Source organism: Apus apus, chromosome 21 (assembly GCF_020740795.1).
Source record: "Apus apus isolate bApuApu2 chromosome 21, bApuApu2.pri.cur, whole genome shotgun sequence".
Taxonomy (NCBI): Eukaryota; Metazoa; Chordata; class Aves; order Apodiformes; family Apodidae; genus Apus; species Apus apus.
The window spans coordinates 2,328,171-2,347,153 of record NC_067302.1 but is presented as its reverse complement, the minus strand read 5'-3'; the positions used below and the strand labels follow the sequence as shown (position 1 = coordinate 2,347,153).

Here is an 18,983-nt window from a genome sequence, read left to right as displayed (position 1 = left end):
TGGAAATAAAAGGTTGTGGCATGAGATCCAAGCTTTCCTACCCACTGACAAGACTGTAGAGAGGTGGTGTTGTCAGGCAACTACCTCAAAGCTCGTGCAAAGAAAAGGAGCTGAATTAGCTTTTCCATTTTTCAGCAAACTTTTAATGCTCACCCAAAACACATCTGCTACGGTGACATTTTTGAACAAGGCAAGTTATTCTGATAAGCTTTTCATATAGTCTCAAGTATAAATATTTTGATACAAAAAAAAAATAATAATAAACCCCCCTCCAAACCCAACCCCTTGTGCTCACATTCAATGGTTTCCCCTCGTGCCACGAGTAAGTGCAGCCTCTTCATGCCTAACCAGACCACAGCTGTAGGAGACAGGCAGGGTTAGATGCTTCCAGCCCACATTGCTTTTTTGTCTTGGCAGCACCAGGGATCCAGAACAGAAGAAGAGTCTGAAAGGTGTTGAGATGAACTTCTTGGCTTTGAAGGTGCTGAGAGGTGTGGGATAAGGAAGGAGCTGCTGAGCCTCTGGTTGACACGGCGCTGGAGGCACCACTCCCATCGGCAGCAGCTCCAGCAGCACCTCCCTGGATTGTAGGTGCTAATGGCATTTTGTAGCTTCAGATGAGGACGTGGAGACCAGAGAGCCGAGGAGCAGGGACACATCTCCTGAGGCTGGTGTTAACAGCACTGCCTTGCCTCAGCCACAGGCACTGGCTCATTGTGCAGGGTCAGGACTCACCCAGCCCGTGTCTAGCTCAGGTGCAAGAGACTGAGACATGGGGAGAGCATTTGCTGGCTAGGAAAACTGAGCTTTTCTCTGGCTCTGCTGTACAGCAGCTGTGGAGAAACCCCACCACCAGCAGCACCCTACCTTATCTCATCTGCAACTCAGAAATCATGATTATATTTCACCTACTTACTGACAAATGCATTGCATGAGAAGCCCGTCAGCACCTTTGAGTTGCACACTCAGCATCTGGGTTGATTTTAAGCCATTTTGACTTTTAAATTAAATTACCTCATGCATAGAAACAAAAAGATGCAGAAGAACACAGCGAGGATTCACAGAACTCATAATCAAGTGCTTATTAACACACACACACATATATATATATTAAGCTTTAAATCAAAACCAAATCTTTCCAGTTTTTTAATCTATGCACTCTATAGGATGCAACAAACATTAGCATGGTCTGGCTCTCAGTCACACCCAGTGTTCTGCCTATTATACAATGTCTGCTCTACTGTTACACTTCTTCCCTTTTAAACAAATGCAGGTAGACTAGACTTTAAGAAAATACAAGCTGGCCTTAGCCCTGAGGCTGAGCTGCCCTCCTGTCTGTGTGAAGTTCTTGTTTTGTTACATTAGGAAGGAGGGAAATCTTCTGGATTTGGGATCTTACATGATCTTGTTCTCCAGGGCTTCGATCCTTTTTGCCACAGCTTCCAGTGAGCAAGAGTTAAGGTGAACAAAATGACAGTGCAGGTTAGTGATTCATTGCTCAGGACCTTCCCTGGCTTGCAAAGCAGATAATGACTGGAGCTGCTTCTGGCATTTCCAGAACTGCTCAGGTTGATGAATTTTATGGAAAGCAGAAAAACGTTCATGCATGCACACACACTCACGTGCACCTATAAATTTACTATAAAAGGCAGAGCAAAAAAAAATGTGAGAAGGATTGGAGTGGGTTTTGAGTGGCTGGCAGAGAATTCCTGCCCTTGAGCAGGACAAGTCACACGAAGGGTGGAGCCGAGTGCTGGGAGTTTTATGGTGTGTCACAATTTTCTGCTCTTTTCATTAATTGCTTTTCAGAAAGTGGCTGGGAGCAGCAGCCCCCTGGGTGAGAACTACTGATTTGCTCTGACCTTTTGCATAAGTCCTGGATTTCACTCAGTTTGAATTAAAGAGTAGAAAATGTACTGTGCAACTGACACAGCAAAGCACAGAAACATGTGAATAAATTAGAGCATGGCTTAAAAAATATATATTCTCTCTTTCTTCTCAGGAATGAAAAAAATCTCCCTAGCCCTGTGTGAGCCACCCCAGGGTTTCACTAAGTCTCTTCCCCATGAGAGGCTTGAATCTTACTCACAGCTTTTCCCTTCTTTGTCTTTCACTTACTGGTCTCTGTGCAATAGGCAGGACCCAGCCTGGCAGTTCCACAAACTCAGCTCAGGTGGGATCCAACTCACCTCACTGGAGATGTTTGCAGCCAGCACTGGCACGAGGGTCAGTCTCCCAGAACTAAGCTTTAGTCAGCTGGGGGAATTTAGAGCTGCCCATCTGATTATTGGACAATCCATCCCAGTTTATCCAGAGCACCAATTACGTGGTGAGAGGGGTTTTGCTGGAGAAGATCCTCTTTCCTTCCAGTGCTGTGGAGGAATTTAGGCATCCAGCTCAGATGTTTGTATTGTAGGTATTTCCCATCATAAAAAGAATTCGTGGAGCTCTAATGACTCAGCTCCACGTGTGCACCAGTGGTTTCCCCTGCTCACAGCCCAGTGTCAGCCACCCCTGCCCTCAGCCCTCCCATCCCCTGCCCTGCCTCACAGCACCTGCAGCTTCTAGAGGTGGCAGCACCATCCCAGCATTTAAGCTGACCCTGGTGCTCATTGGTGTCCTGCAGTGGTTTGACAGATTCTACCTTTGTTCTGCTGGTTTTGGTTCACTTGCTCTGTGTCCAACCATGCACCCTGGTGCAGGAACTACTCTTGTTCTAGACATTCATGACCCAAGTGTCTTAATTCCCAGGTTCCCAAACTCCTTCTCCCATGAGGAGACTCTCCCTAGGGGTTCCTCTAGAAAGCACAATCCAACCCACTGAGTTCTGCACAAAGAAAGCTCCTGAAGGATATGTTTCCTCTGCAAGGAGTTTACGAGGTCTTCTACTTTTGTCTGGAACTTCACAATGGATTTACATTCACATGGATCTTCCTCTGTGGATCAGAATATCAAGCAGATGAGTTAAGTGGCACAAAAGAAAAAGGATTAAATCAAAATCACAGAGACAAGTGAAATAAAGCAATTCTTGTTTTCTCATTAGAAACAGGAAGGAAACGAAAATATCATTCCTTCCAATTATCTGGCTGATCACTTGTGGCTTTAACCTCCAATGACTCAAGAATCTCACTCGTTTTGTTACAGAGCCCAGGCTCTGGGCACAAAAATCTTGCCTGGATTTCTAATTTCCAGAAAACCCACCGAGCTCTCCTACTGCTGTTTCAAAGTTTGCCCCTGAAATTTGAATCTGACAAAATACAAATACAATACTGTTTTCAAAACAACTTCTGGCTGCCCAGTAACATCCCCATGGTGGGCCCTGCTCCTGCTTTGTGAAATAAAAACTGAAGGCATCATTTGCCTTCTTCTGAGAGTCAAGACTTGTTCGAGCCTCAGCACTCTGGTTCTTGAGCAGGCAGAGCCATGAGCATGGATTAGTTTGCTAATATATCTTAACAATTGAACAAAGTTCTTCAATAAAAAAATAACTTCAAGTGGAATAGACGTGAAGAAAGGTACTTAGATGGCTGGAAAAAGAAAGGAGATGTTTACAAGAGGATACTGAGGCAGCTCAGCTACCATGGAAGGAGTAAGTAAAAGGACTTTGTAAGGGAAAGGACATCACTTGCACAAAAACACAACAGGATTAAACCAGTCATGGGTAAACTGAAGCTGGATATTAAGAGAAGATGTCTAGCCATCTGTTGATAAATACAAGCTAGCACTGGAAGGCAAACAAATACACATATTTTCTTTTTTTTTTTTTAATCTCAAATGTTAAGATATTTACCAAAATGGATATTTATTGGTTTTCTTGCAAACAAGTTCTTTTTCTGAATCTTTATTTTTACTTTTTTTGACTGTTGAAGTCTAAATGTATTTGTTTTCTTGGAAGATATTTAAATACAATATGAAGAGGTTTTCTTATAGCTCCCATCATCTTGTTCTTGGATCAACTCCTACTGTTTAAAGTAGCCATGGCAAAGAGAGTCTCCATCTGGCAAGCCTGGCTACCAGGCTCTGCAGACCCAGGGCCCTGGAGGGTGTTGTCCCTCTCAGACTTCCCCAGGAGGAAAAGAAGGTCCCATTCTTTGGAATCTGAAGGGGCATTTTTCTCCTTCTGCTTCCAGCCTTCAAATTCTGGGACTAAACCTCCCCTTCCCTCAATCCCCCACTCTTACCGATGCAGATTTTCATTTGCAGCTTCTTCCCAATCTTGCTGATGGTTCTGAAGTCGGCCGTGTAGAAGTAGTGCTCAGCTACTGGTTCTGAAGCAATTTCCCTCAGCTCATCCTCAACTGCGTTGCCAACCCCCACTGCAAACATCCTAAAGCCTGGGAGCAATAAAACCTGTCAGTCAGGCAGCCACGGAGCATCTTCCTGCTCTGGTTCCAACTCCCCATCAGTTTGTCCATCCTTGCTCATTTTCTTTAGCCTTGGCCTCCACAAAGCTCTGCTTTCTCTGGGAGATTAACCCCCTTGCCCTCTAGTATTATAGACTTTGTCAACCAGGTCAAACAGAGTTCCAAGATATTTTTGGAGAGAAAGTCTTACTTATCCAGACATTGACCACTATCATCACAAGAACAATGTTTTGGAGATACAAGAAAGTGCAGCTAATCAGAATGTCCTGTCTGGATCATGTTTCCAGCTACCAGGGAAGGGATAATACAGCAGAAGTAATCAGGGAAGGTTTTCAGAATAGGCTGCAGGCACCAGGAATCAGCCTGTGTCACAGCAAAGCCCCTCTGCAATGGAGACCTGTGGTTCAGTGAAAGAAGACCTGAAGCTCTTTCTGGTCTTGTGGGAAGTGTCCCTGCCCATGGCAGAGGGTGGAATGAAATGATCTTTAAGGTTCTTTCCAAACCAGTCTGTGATTCTGTGATTCTATGAACTCATCTAGTCTGTCAAGAGCAACCCATACTGTGGGTTAAGAACATGTCCAGGTACTACACCTCCCTGTCAAGAGACTGATTTGCCACCTCTGTCTTAGACCTGTCTCTACTGAACTTCACTTTTTGCATTGACTTGAGTGGTGAGACTAGTTAACCCCTGCTTCCAAATATTTGCCTCTACTTGGCCCTGTCTGGCACTGGTTTTACTTTCCCCGCTCCCCCTTTTTGCCTTGTCTTTCTATCTCCAGACATATCCAGCATTTGTTGGGGTTTTTTTGATGTTTTGTTTTGTTTTGTTTTGTTTTTCAAAGTTCAGCTCAAGGAACGTGTTTGGAGATATAACCTCTTGTTATTTATCCCAGGGAAACCACTTATGAGCAGATACTGGAGATTCCTCTGTAGGGATGAGAGAGGAGGAAGAAATAAGATGTAAAGTTTTATCATCACAGAGGAATAAATTCTATGGCTACAGCTCATAAGGACCTTTTGTTTTATAAGAGCTGAACATCCACAGAACATGTCAACTTGCTTTGTAAACATCAGCTTTTAATGAGCTAGAACCTGACCTCTATGATTATGTGCTAGCCCTTAGTCCCATCTAGTGGTTGAGACTGAAGTGAAAAGGAAGTGAAGGATTTAACAATTTAGGAACATGTTCACACGGGCTGCCTCCATTTACCAGAGGTGTCAGGAGACTGAGGACTTGTTCAGCAGGTCAGCAAAGGGGCAGATCTCAAGATATTTATCCTTCATGGTGTTCAGACATAAATATATCAATATGTAGACACTGCGAACTTTTCCAGTAGAAGCTGAAGAGATTTCTTCATAATGTGTCTGGGATTTGGACAGGGAAGCCACATTTACACCTTTCCTTTGTGTTTCTTTTTTGTTTATACTTTTATTTCTCCTTTTGCTTTTCCAAGCCTTAAGGCTTGGCCCTACAACCCCCATCATTCCCCAAGGGTCTCTCTGCTGATCACCTTTGCCCCACCATTACTGCCACTGGTGCTGCCCTGACTTCCATTACCAACACCAGACAAAACCCCCAGCTTCTCCCTGAAGTTTCCTTCACGTCTGTGTGAAGCATGCTAGACCAGTGTGCATCCCATCCCAAATGTGTGAACCTCCACCCTGCTCCAGCAGACTTAAATCAAAGACATGGAGGAGCTGTGGGAGCAAAAACCAGCTGCTGGTGAACCAGGGTTCATCTGAACCCTGGCCAGAGTTGCTCCGAGTTCTTTGTGAGTGTGCAGAGATAGTCAGGCAATATCCCAACAAGTCACTCTATAGTAGCCTGTTTCTGTCCTAAAAAGGAGCCATATCCAGGAAAAGAGCCATTCCAGGTTCATACTACATGCAGTACCTGGTCCAAGGGAGAAACAAGCCACAAGGAATTCAGGAGACCTACCTAAGTCTTTGGCTTTCTTAGCAGCATCAGTGATGTAGTCTTGTGACCGTCCATCAGTGAAGACTATGCCCACCTTGGGGACCCCAGGCCTAGCTCCATTGATGATGGAGAAAGAACTGTCAATGAGGTACTTCAGAGCCTGGCCTGTCATTGTTCCTTTCTCCATGTAGGCCATTTTCTTCACTGCTGCTTTGATGTCCTTCTTGCTCTTGAACTGCCCCAGTGGAAACTCTTGTCTGACAGAGCTGGAGTACTGAACCAGGCCAACCTGGGCCTGTTTCTCTGACACCTCCAGTGAGTCCACAATTTGGTTAATGAATTTCTTCACCAGCTCAAAGTTCTCGGGGCGCACACTCTTGGAGCCATCGATCAGGAACACGAGATCCAGGGCAGATCCTGACCCACCACTGCAAGCTGAAGCAGAATAGGAGAAGAGGGTGAAACAAAACAGCAACTAAGACTCCACAATTAATTACGTAGGAAAAGATAACCTTGGTTTCAGTTTATCACTAATGAAAAAGTTGTAATCAATTAGTACTCAACATGCTTCATAAGGTTTCCAAAATAATTCCTGCTTATAAATGCCTGGATTCTTTCTCTGCCTTTTCTGAATGGAACACATCTACTGTCTCCTCTTGATCCCCACCATGCCACTGCAGCTCCCAGCTGGGCTCAGTGCTAATGAAACTCATCACATACCAGTGCAGGTCTTCCCATCGTCGTTCAGCGTGAAGCCCTCTTTGCACGCGCACTTGTAGGCTCCCGGGGTGCTGATGCAGATCTGCTCACAGTCGTGGTCTCCAGTGGCACACAGGTCTGACACCACTGGAAGCAGAGGTGCAGATTAAAGTCGGAGACCATGGCAACCTTTCTCCACTCAGCCCACACACATAGCTTGGTATTTGTCTCATGCACTCAGTGATAACTCAACCCTCTCTGCGGCGCGGCAGAGCACCAGGTCATCTCCTGGGTAGTGACTGAGATACAAGAGACAAGGAGATATTTTCACTAGTCTACTGACTCCAAGGCACAGCCAGGAGAAATAGTCTCCATACTGAGGGTAAAAAACATCTGTCTGTTGGGCACATCACAATATACTTCACTCTCCAAAGGTACTGGATGAGTTTTGGTTTCCAACCAACCATCTGGGCTGGCCAATGCCCATCTTTTCCAGCCATGTAGTACAGGTATGAGTAGTGAGGTCAGCCCCACGTGCAGTTGTCTTTTCTGGATGGGAGTCATGTGCAAACATACTTGGAATTCACTTCAGAGCTACTCTTTCATGTGCAGCTTTCAGATTGGCGCTCTACAAACCTTTCTGCCTGCTGATCTTCACCTGGATTTGAGCAAACAGGAGCAGAACTGCAGCAGCCTGAGCCAGCAGCGTTCAGTGAGTGACAACTGTCACAGCTACTGCACTGGTGATGGAAAACAACCTCAGCAGGAAACAGATCTGGCTGAAGGAATTTCTTTCCAAATATCAGGGAAATCTGTGCATTGAGTTCTGTCAGAATGATGGGAGATGGTGCAAAGCCTTTAGAAGTTATGGGGCTTCTATTTATTGTTTCAAGTCATTTGTGTTCTGCTCACCAAGTATTTTGTACTTCTGGCCTTGCCAGTTCACATGTCTGCATCCTGTACCAGCACTGGGAGACCTTTCCAGCAGATACATAGCTCATATAATTAGGAATGTTGCTAAACATGTGGATGGCTGTGGCCCTCAGGTTGAGTTCTCTGAAGCCTACAGAGATGCTATTAGTCTAATGAGCGGCTGGATCACCAAGGGTGATTCCCATGTGTTTGTTGAGCCATATGGGAAACAGCTTGGACAGTGCTGCCCAGTTCTTCCTGCTGTCAGTCCCCACAAGGGTGCCTCAGGGGAGCAGGTGGTGTTTGGGTAACATCTCCAAGGATGGTTGGTGCAGCTGCTTGCACAGCACGGCACCGGCCCATGCGGTGCTGTTCTCTGTGAGCTACACTCATCCCTAGCACAAGCCTCCTTTGGATGCATCTCCCAGGGTTTTTCCCATGGGGAGAACTTTGTCACCTGCATGCTAGGAATTGGAATAGCAAGGCACAGAAAAGATTTTTTTTCCTCTCTCTTGTTGAATGACACCAATGCCAGAACTTCAAAACACATTGTCAGGCCTCTCAGGCTGACTCCTGACTCCAGGGCAGCCAACACAAACTCCCACAAATATTCATGGCCTGGATTCCAACTTCTTATATTTCATCTCTCTCCCACCTTTAGTTTGAGGGATTTGTTCCCCTCTTACAGCTTCTGATGCAGTGGCACCTGATTATAATACATGACTCGCTTTCTATTCCAAATTTTCCACCTGCCTACAGAAGAGGAAATTCTCCTTGACGAAAAGCCCCTCACCACCATCACTTTCAGCCTGAGAGCTGAATCATGACATTTTACACCTCTTGAAGAAATTGGTCTCATTTTCCAGGTGTGTGTGTGTGTTTGCAGTGCCCTGCCATGGGCACCGTGGTGCATCCCACCTTTTAAAAAGTGTTGCCACACGGCTGTGCTCGGCGGGATGGGTGTGAGAAACACCCCAGCCCCTCTTGCTGACACACAAAGCAGATATTTGTAGACCATCTCCTACAGTCTTGTGGGTACATTTGAAAGTAATAAATCTTTCTCACTCCATTCACTGGTTCATGTAGGAGTGAGGAAGTGTTTGTAGGATAGTCAGGCTCTTTTCATACCCTGTGCAGAAAGGCATGAGATGCTGCACAAGGAGAATTTCCTCCTCCACAAGGCTTCCAAAAACCCCAGCAAAGGCAGTTCAGCCTCCAGCAGGTGAAACCAAGCCTTGCTCTTCACTGGGAATTCAGGAGATGATGCTGGTGGGGAAAAGTACAAGCCAGATTCTCAGAGCTGCCCAGGTAGGCTTAAACTTAAGGACAATTGCTTTAGCTCCTTAAAGATCACATTATCCAGGGTTTTTTTCAATGCCTCAAGAAGTGTGTGGGTCATATTTATAGACTTGTCTGTGCCAGTGAAGTCTGGAGACTTCTTCAACTAGAATGTGAAATTCCCTAAACAAAACCTGAAATTCTTGAAAGGCAACTTTTCAAAGAGCATCTCTCTTCCATACTGCTTCGTTCTCCTGCAGATCCAAGTCCTTGGAACAAGAAAACAGATGGATGAAGGATGATCACATGTATAAGTTCTGTATGTAGCGGTTTTAAACTGAGAGAGGGGAGATTTAGGTCAGATATTAGGAGGAAATTCTTCACTCTGAGGGTGGTGAGCACCTGGAATGGGTTGCCCAGGGAGGTTATTGATGCCCCAGCCCTGGAGGTTTTTAAGGCCAGGTTGGATGAGGTTTTGTGCAGCCTGGTCTGGTGGGAGGTGTCCCTGCTCATGGCAGGGGGGGTTGGAACTTGATGAGTTTAAGGTCCCTACCAACCTTTATGATTCTATGATTCTATGAAAAGCTTGCTGGCAGCCACTTGTACCTCTTGGCGAAGGTTGTGGCAAGGACTTACCACAGAAAGCTTCTTGAAACTTGTGGGTCAGCTTCTCTATAACGCTGTAGCTCTCCACATAGTCCACGTGCTCGTCCAGGGGCTCGCTGGCGATCTGCCGCAGGGTGTGCATGTCCACCCTGCCCACCCCGATGGCAAACGTCTCAATTCCAGCTGCCCTGGCCCTTGCTGACACATCCTTCACTCCATCCTGGGGACGTCCGTCGGTCACAACGATGGCCACCTACACACAGGAGGGCAGAGGGAAGGTGTTTGCCTGAGTGGGTGTTAATATCACTGTTGCTTGTGGAGCAGGCTGGGTTAGTAAAGGAGGTTTCACATTTCTGAAGTTAAAGAAAAAAGAAATGCCACCTTCTCCTTCCCCTCTTCCCGTTCTTCTTGAGATCTCACAAGCCATTTTTTGATGTGGGAGTTTGTTTCTTTCTGAGCTGGAAAGGTTAAACTGCCAGGGACCTGACTGGTTTAATTAAGGGACAACTGGGGCATCTCGTCCCTAAGGAAACCAAATTGAAGGGTAAATTCTTCGTAGGCAAACTAATGCTCAAGCCAAACTCTGAATATCTTCATGACCATCCAGCTGACACTAAGGACAACTCTGACTCAGTACAGGACTTTAAAGAATCTCAGCAAATCAAAACAGGAACATCATGAGATGAAGACTTTTCCCCATTTTATAGATGAAGAAGCTGAAGGAGAGGAAAAGATCTGCCTAAGGTCACACTGTGTTGGTGCCTGCCAGGATTTCTGATTCCCTGTGCCACAATAAATAGCAGAGATTAAATCCTACCCCTACTAACATGGGCATTAAAGTTACAGCTGGTTTAAGTGGGAACTGGATTTCACCCTGGATCAGGTGGAGCCCTAAACCAGTGCAAAAAGCCTTCAAGGTTCCTGCTCCTTGTTGCTAGATTGGCCATTTTCCTCTTTATTTTTTCTGCTGATAAGTGATAGAAAACATTTTTGTTCTTTGCCCATACATCTACTTCTGCCAGTTTTCCTTCCAATTGTTTTACTGTGAGACTGCTGTCAACTCCAAATGATTGGGAGATACTGCAGTATGGAAAAATATCATCAGCAGGAGCAGGTGAGCAGCTAAGCAGAAAAAACCTCCCCATTGCAGTCAAATACCCTCAGCAATACAGAATCTGGAGGAATATTGAATGAAAAAGGCAGATTAAAATCTATCTGGCAGCAGGAGTGAGTTGGAGTGAGTTATCAGCTGGTCAGTAAGATAGTGTTTGCTCTTCCCCTCTGTGCCATATGTGTTCTCCATCTTTCTGAAGCTAAAACCAGACCCACCAGCTGCTCAGTTAGGACAGTTGGTCCCTGTTTCACATCCTCAGGCAGGAGAAAAGTCATCTTGGGTGAGGTCAGGAGTGGGGTTCCCTGCTCCATGCACCCCGGGAGCCCTAAGTGGCTCCTTCCCCCTCTGCACTCCCTTCCTCCAAGGGCTGGCTGAATGCTGCAGGGACCTGCCCCAGAGCAGCACTGCCAAGTGAGCTGCTGCCCCTTCGGAGCTTCCCTTCTATTCAAAAGATGGATGAAAATGTAGAGCTTCTCAGCCTGGTGCAGATCTGTAAGTTCAGGTGTGTATCTTCACTTCCTAAGGGCTACAGAATGAAGAATTCCTGCTGGCATCACAATTCCGTAGCTGAGGAAATAATAAACAAATGCAAGTGTTTCTCTTCTGCTCATGGCCAGAACAAGGAAAACTGTCAGCAGTGGCAGGTGTCTGTGTGTATTGTAAAGGGGAATAGCCAAGAAAATGTAACATTAACTAAAAGGAGCCCTGGGGTTGTTTCTGGAGCAGCAGGCAAGCCAAGGTAGAAGCAGCCATGCAATGGTGCTTTCTGCCAGGAGAGAGAGCCCTCGACTCAGCCGTTCAGCAGCAGGCTCAGGAGCTCTGAGATGGGGGCTGCCAATTAGAGCTTATCAAAAGCCAGCCTGTCAGGAAACGAGATGTATTATCAAGTAGGTTCTGTGAGCACCACCACCCTCTGAGCAGGTTCCTGTCAGTAGCTGCGTATCTTTCTCAGTGCTTGTCACAGGATGGAGGGTTTGCATGTCCTCCTGGCATTTCTCTGTCTAAATAAAGTGATTCTTCAAGTTTAATCAGTTCCTTTAGTTCTTTACATCCAAAGTGGCATCTTCACATAGGCCTGAGTCCCAGAGAAGACCAAGGAGGTGTCTGGTCCCAGCATCCACATCTGGATCTGGTGGGAAAGATCTTCAGAATGGATCAGTGTGAAAATCTGCTATAGAGCACTCAAATCCATGTTGCTTCTGACCTGCTGTTGGAGGTACAAATAGCACAGCTCAGGCATTGGGAATTAATCAGTGTTCTCATGGCTAAAATGAACATTACAGTGAGTCAGAACAAGCCAGGGAGCTTATCTGTGACCAGGACCAGGAGCTTGCAGATGGAGTGTAAGAAATAGAACAAGTACAGAGTGATCTATCATATGTAGTTATCTTGATAATCAATAAATCCTGATTTTTTCCCCTAGGATTCCCCTTCTGACATTTGCCCTTCCTGCCAGCCTGAGACAGTGAGTTCTAGCAAGAAAAAAGTCCCCTCCTTTTCTCTTTTTTAGACCTACCTCCAAATGATTTGCAGTCACAGGATCTCTGTAATTCTCTATGTTGTGACCTTGTCTCGTTTACAAAGCTGAGTCCTGGTATGTGCCTTGTTTGGTAAAGAGCAAGAGACAAGCTGGAAGAAAAGAGCAACCCCTGCAACCTGGAGAGGGAGGACTGGGCTCAGCAGGTAGTGGTGTGGGAGAAATTAAGGAAGGGTGAACCCTTTTGCTGTCTCAAATAGCTGAACAGGATCTCCAGTTTTGCCCTAAGGAGCCTCAGAAACTTTTGCTTTTTGAGGTCAAAGCTAATTTTAACCACCTCCTTTCATTTTCCTGGGGATTCCTAACTTTCTAGATCCTTCTCGTGTTACATCTGCCATGTGGAAGTCCCCCATGACACCATTTATTCCTGGTTAACTAAGAGACCTGAGTCTTCCCAGGCTTTTGGAGGTATCTTTCAGGGTTACCTTGTGTAGGCAGCCCAGCAGCTAACGAGGTGCCTGTCTCATTACACAGTGAACCACGTGAATGTTGTAGCTGCACTGAAGGGAGAATTGGGCAGAAAGTTGAAAAAGCCCTTGATTTCCTCAGCAATTTGACAGTTGATTTGTTGTTCCTCCTAAAGAAAGATAAAAGTAATTGGGCACCCCTGTAGTTTTTGATAAAGGTGCAAACAGGCTTTACTCCAAGCTGCTGCAGGGACAAATGGTGCTTTTCCCTGTCCTGGGGTGACATTTGCCACACAGAGCCCAGAAGACTGAATGATCTTGTGATGCTTTAAGCAGTGGCCCAGGTGGTTGACAACCATGGCACAGATTTTCTGCTGTGTGAAGCTTCACTTCCCTAAATGACTGCAGGGCTTAGTCATTCTTTCCAGGCAGATGATGGGGCTACCCAGGGGAGCATAAAGGTACCATAAAGTGGAGAAGTTTGTAGGACTTCAAGAAATTGTGGAAAAAAACCCACCCAAATAAGCAGGGAACCAAGGAATACAAATGGTTGTGGAGTGTCCCACCTTGGAGGTGCTCAAAAGCCACCTGGACATGGCCCTGGGCAACCAGCCCTATGTGACCCTGCTTAAGCAGGAGAGTTTGGTCAATATGACCTCCAGAGATCCCTTCCAACCTCAGACTTTCTGTGGTTCTGTTTCTGATGAGAACCAAAGTGGAAGGAAAGGGATAAAACCTGTACTAATTTTATTTATTTTATTTTTAAACTAGACAAGGGATGAAAAAGACTGTTTTTCTGCTTTTTTTTAGATGCCCAGGAAATAAGGTGTCAGGGCAACAAAGCAGCTTCAGAGTTTTTTATCTCACTGTCCTCAGAAACAAGAATGCTTGAGCTGTGCTCCTGTATTAAGCTACTCAATAGCTATTATTATTATTATTATTTTATTTCTTTTTAAATTTCTGGATATTGAAACTAAAGGTTTGGTTGGTAAATGAGCAGGGCAGAGCAGTTCTTATGTTTATTGAGATGGCAGGAAACCAGAAGGACTGCAAGACTGTGTTGGGTAAGTTGTCTGGCAGCCCAGCTGCAGGGCAGGTAGAGCAGGAAAATGATGATGCATGAGCAAAGAGGTCACCTAAGTGGTGTGGAAGAGATTAGTCAGATAAAGATCCAGGCATTTTCACAGCCAGCTCAGTGAAAATGTCTCTTCAATCTACAGTGGTGGGCACTGCTGCCTGCAAAGTGTCAGGCTGTGTTAAGGAAAAAAAGAGACTAATACTGAAAGTATTTTAAATGTACTGTGTAAATCAGCCAAGGTCCCAGTCTTGACCTAGATGTGGTCTCCTTGCCTTTTTTTGCTTGTTACTTTTTTTTGTTTCTGGGCAGAAAGGCACTGTTTGTGTGTGGCCATGGATGCTCCTGCTTAGAGGACACCTGCAGCTCCCACTCTGCTCATGTTTTCCACCACAGGGCCAGCTTGGGATGGCAGGAGGTCTCTGCTGGAGACATATCTCCTTCCCACCAGTGCCCCTGGAGCTGTTTCACCTGGTGACCCCTAAGCTTGAGTAACGAATGATGTGATCATGATGGCTTCTCCCTCTGGAGTTGATGCCAGGTCCTGCACTTGGGTCACAACAAACCCATGCAACCACAGGCTTTGGGAAGATGGGTTTGGATACATCCATGGTCGAATCCAAAAGGCTGAACGAGATATCTGGGGAATAAATTGTTAAAGACTGAGCTTTCTGGACAGGGAGTATGGGTCAGGAGCAGTGATACCCATTGCTATAATGTGTAGAGTTAAGCTGATCTTATACCACAGCCTTAAATGCTGTGTGGTCAATAAAGTCTGTGTGCCTGAAGAGAAGAGCCAGGATGGAGAACAAAGCCATCAGCCAACCTCTGGGAAACTGGAGAGCAGTGAAGGACACTGAAACAGCACTTTGCTTTATATCTGCAACTGAAAGGGGCCATTCCAAAGGAAACTTTCAGAAGGCTGCCTTGTTTTTTCTATGGTGGATTCTGAAGCTTTATTTTTTGGCAGTATTTTGGGAAGATGAGCATTGTTCACACCCAGCAAACCTGGCTGAAATCGTCATGGGGTGGTGGTGTGTTGTTGCAGGCACCTTGGAAGCAGGGAGTTGTGTCCCAAAGGACAGACACTCTAGGCAGAGAGGAGACCTAGTGAAGCTGGATTAAATTTACCCTGACAACTTTTGGCCAGTTCCACCCAAAAGAAAGCTGAGTTTTGTTTTCAAGAAGGGTTGGGAGGTTTCTACTTCCCAAACGTTTGCCACCTTTGGCAGTTAACACCAACTTGTCCCCACCCACTTAAAGCACAGAGAAAATCACCTTTCCTCCTTCTCTGATTTTCCCAACCACGCTGTGATGAGCCACATGAAAGAAGGAGCATCCAAGACAGAGAGAATTTCCTTACCTTATTAAAATTGGGAGACCTCACCCTGGCCCCTTCTGAGTCACTAAAAGCCCTGGTGATGGCAAACTGGATAGCCAGACCAGTCATAGTCCCAGTGGAGAGTGGCTCTATCCTCCGGACTGCTTGCAGGAGCCCAGCTTTGGTTTGGTAGGTCTTGAGGGAGAACTCGTTCTTGACAGCACTGGCATAGTTTATCACACCCACCCTCGTGGAGTTGGGGCCCACGTCCAGCCCCTCGATCACCCGGGACATGAAGACTTTGACCTTCTCAAACTCGTGCGGGCGAACGCTTCGGGAGCTGTCGATGATGAAGACCAAGTCGGTGGGTTTGGTTCTACACAGGGTGCCTGGAGGGGGGAGAGAAGGAGGAGAAAAATAAAAGAAAAACTGTGCTAGGAGGGAAAGGGTGGTCTTGTTGGAGCAGCCACTGAGGCTGGAGGACCTGCAAGCTTCAATCCTTTCTCTGCCTGTCTCAGAGAGGCCCTTTGATAGGAAAGTGTAGGAGAAGCAGAGTTACCAGCTGACAACATGTAGCTCTGCAGGAGCAAGGCGAGAAGACACCAGCTGAGGGTGTCACCCTGGGGCTATTCCTGATGTCTACACGAAGCTTCATTCGCTTAGAGCAGCACAGGGGGGAGGAATCAAGCTGGGAACTGCAGCCTGTGTGTGCACCAACAACGTCTCGAAAGGAGTTACCACATTTCAGGCGTGGAGAAGGAGTGAGGATGGATGTTAACTCAAGAGATTGTAGCTTTGTCACGTGTGACCAGAACCAGGCATGAAACTCAGCAGCTCAGATTCAGTCGTGACTTCAGGTGCCCAGATTAACTAACCAAGGTAACATAAACCAGTCTGTTTCTCAGCCAGGGGCACTAAGAATTAAATCCTGCACCACAGCAAAGACCAGCACTGGTTTATTTCTGTGAGCTGGGGAGCCACGTAATTGATAGTTAATCTCTACAACCCCAGAGTAAGACATGAATATCCACTATAAAAAGTAAATGGTATGGAAAGGAAACATTAGCAATGCAAAGAGCCAAGTGATTTTATTTTTATTTTTTATTTCTTGTTTTCGTGCTGCTTTCCATTCTAATTTTCAGCTGTGGCAAGACATAAAAAGGACTGATACTTTTTATTCTTTTCTAAGTGAATTTTCCCATTTTCCCCACCAGATCTACAGCATTCTGTTCTTTTAATTATTTATTTATTTATTTTTTCTGTCATTTAGCCTGTCTCTATAGGGGCATCAAGTGCTCAGTTAATACCTGATTTTCTGCAGAGAGGGAAGATAAAGGTTATATAATAAAGGAGATTTCTGCAGACAGATTTTTAAATGTGAGCTTTCTGGGCCAACAAATCTGTTCCAAATTATGACATAAATATTATAGCTGCTCCTCAGTGTGAAATCTAAGGGAGCTTTCAGTCTTTCAGACAGATGAAAATAAATACCCTGTGATATATCCAGGAAGAATATAATCAGGTTAGTTTCCTGAGAGACACTAATGCTGAATTTGCTTCTGGCTCCCGGAAAGGTCTCTTTAAAAGCTGTTGTGTGTAAAAGGGGAGCAGGCAGTGGTGACTTTGTCAGATGCTCTAGTTTTCACTAAAATGCAGTGTGACCTTTTCCCATGTGGGCAACTTTTGCTTTGCCACCGTAATTCCTTGCAGAGGAAGGAAAAACTCAGTGGGCAGTCCATCTGCAGCCCTGCAAATCCCTTTGCCAGGGGTTGCTTAAGCCCATTTTACAGGTGAGAAATGAAGGTGCAGAAAAAAGACCCAATGCCTTGCAATCAGTTCCTCCAGAAATGAAGTGCAGGTTCCCCTTTGCTACTATTGCTACTATTGCTACTGAATCACGTTTGTTTTCAGTGACAAACTGAAGAAAAGTGGTTGTTGGTGTTTTTTGTTTCCTTAGGAACAGCTGGATCTAACAGAAGAGAAATACAATTTCTCTTCTTTTGCATGGAAGCTCTGTGATTTTGCCCTAAATAACATTTTTTTTAACCTCTTTTTTATGAGAGTGAGACATATTTCAGGGAAATAAAGATAAAAGATGTCAGATCCCAGGCACCCTGCACACACCAGGGGCTGCAGGACAGGCCTTGGTTGTCTCCAGCAGCACATTTGCTCTGGGGGTCATTTTGACTCAGCATAGTGTATTTTAAAAGGAAATTAAACCAGAAATAAAATATTTCTGTGTTTTTTAGAAACCTTCACACTTGAAGTTATTCAGAAATAGCTGAAATTCATGCATGGATTTAGCAGAAAATATCTCTTAGGAAATCTTGGCCCTATTCATTAAAAGAACAGGAAACTTGCCTAGTAACTCAGAATTAAAAGGTGTTTACTTTAGCAATAGCAATTGCTTGTGGCAGGGCTGGGTTGAATGACTGGTCTGTTTAATTTCCTGACTTGAGTAGTGCAAAGATAACTCTTCCTCTCCGAATTGCTAAGAGGAAACTGGTCAGTGGATCAGAAAACTCACCCTGTAACCAGCAGCTAATGCTGCAGCCACTGTCACACCCCTTTTACCACTGCCAGGCTGCCTGGGTATGTGCATGATACATCATCAGAAAGTTATTAGAACATTTTTAAAACCCAGCAGTAACTTTTGCCTTGACAACCTCTCCTGAGCTCCCCAGGCTGGCCGAGCTCTGGCAGCATCCTGCCCCTGGCAGAGGAGAGATGGTTCCTCACCACCAGCCCCTCCAGCCCTTCCCTTCCTGCTCAGCACTTGCTGACACTGATTGTAGACCCAGAGTTAGGGACCCTGCAACCTGAAGAGCAGGCAGCTTTGCTGCCATCTGGGAAGACAAGCTGAGTGGGATTTTTCTCAGGGATGGATGAAGTAAAACTGAGGAAGGGCCCGTCCTCAGCAACCTGTCCCACACCTTCCTGCTCGCTAAGGTTAAGCAGAGCTTGGGGTGTCCAGCCAACTCCTCCTCCAGCTCCCAGCAAAACCCACCCTGTGCAGCCCTGTGAAGAGGAGAAGCAGTTTGGGAAGGCAGAGGAAAGCCCATGTCCTGCCCAGGCCTGCTCTGGGCTGACCCGAGGCTCTTGGCTGTGCTGCTCCGCAGAGCTCCCGCTGCCCCTCTGAAGCAGCGCGGCGGGCAGCAGCAAACACATCTCCAGGCTCTGCTGCCTCGGGGAAACATCTGAGAAAGCTCCTTTGCTTCCCTGACTGTTGCTGGGTCTTTCTTCTTCCTTCACCTCCCTCCCAGTCCCCAGGCAGGCTGGCGGCAGGGGGGCAGAGGAGTGAGAGGGCACGTCCCGCCGCTCAGCTCCCCGCTTACCTCTCGGCTGCGGAGACGCCCCGCGAGCTCCATAGCCCTGGAGGAGAAGCAGCAAAGAGAGCAGCAAGGCAGAGAAAATCCTGTCCATGGCTGCAGAGGAGCTGGAGGCTGGATGCAGAGTGGTGAGCAAGAACCTTGGCCCAGAGGTATTAACCTGCCCGTCCTCGGGGACGCTTGGGGCCAGCCCCTGACACGTGTGAGGGGCCGGGGGGGCACGGAGGGGAGAGGGACCAGCAAGAAGGGTGAGGAGAAAATATTGCCCAAAGGTGGGGAGGGGGAGGATGTCCAGCCCTGCCAGCCCCCGTCCCCTCCACAATGGCTCCATTGCTGGCGGAGGGGATGGGAAGCTGTAAAGGGACCCGCAAGGGCCGTGGTATGTGGGGAATCTGGGACTGTTACAGTGGGACCAGTGAAACC

General features: G+C 46.3%; 1 protein-coding gene across 1 annotated transcript; it reads right to left on the bottom strand.

Annotated features, from left to right (window-relative positions):
- Positions 1-1,345: 1,345 nt before the first annotated feature.
- On the bottom strand, positions 1,346-18,654 carry MATN1 (matrilin 1). Its single transcript, XM_051637839.1, has 8 exons — positions 18,567-18,654; positions 15,274-15,620; positions 9,808-10,030; positions 7,003-7,128; positions 6,304-6,717; positions 4,182-4,334; positions 2,856-2,936; positions 1,346-1,445 (listed from the first exon to the last, which is right to left on the bottom strand). The coding sequence occupies exons 1-8, from the start codon at positions 18,652-18,654 to the stop codon at positions 1,396-1,398; spliced, it is 1,482 nt and encodes a 493-aa protein (XP_051493799.1). The 3' UTR covers positions 1,346-1,395.
- Between the last annotated feature and the right edge of the window lie 329 nt (positions 18,655-18,983).

Excerpts from the sequence above, each read along its gene's own strand:
- MATN1 (XM_051637839.1), bottom strand. The coding sequence starts at position 18,654 with ATGGACAGGATTTTCTCTGCCTTGCTGCTCTCTTTGCTGCTTCTCCTC. Across the intron at positions 7,129-9,807 it reads GTTTCAAGAAGCTTTCTGTG|TGGTGTCAGACCTGTGTGCC; the intron begins GTAAGTCCTTGC and ends CTCTGCTTCCAG. Across the intron at positions 1,446-2,855 it reads AAACTCCTTGCAGAGGAAAC|TGGAAGCTGTGGCAAAAAGG; the intron begins ATATCCTTCAGG and ends ACTCTTGCTCAC.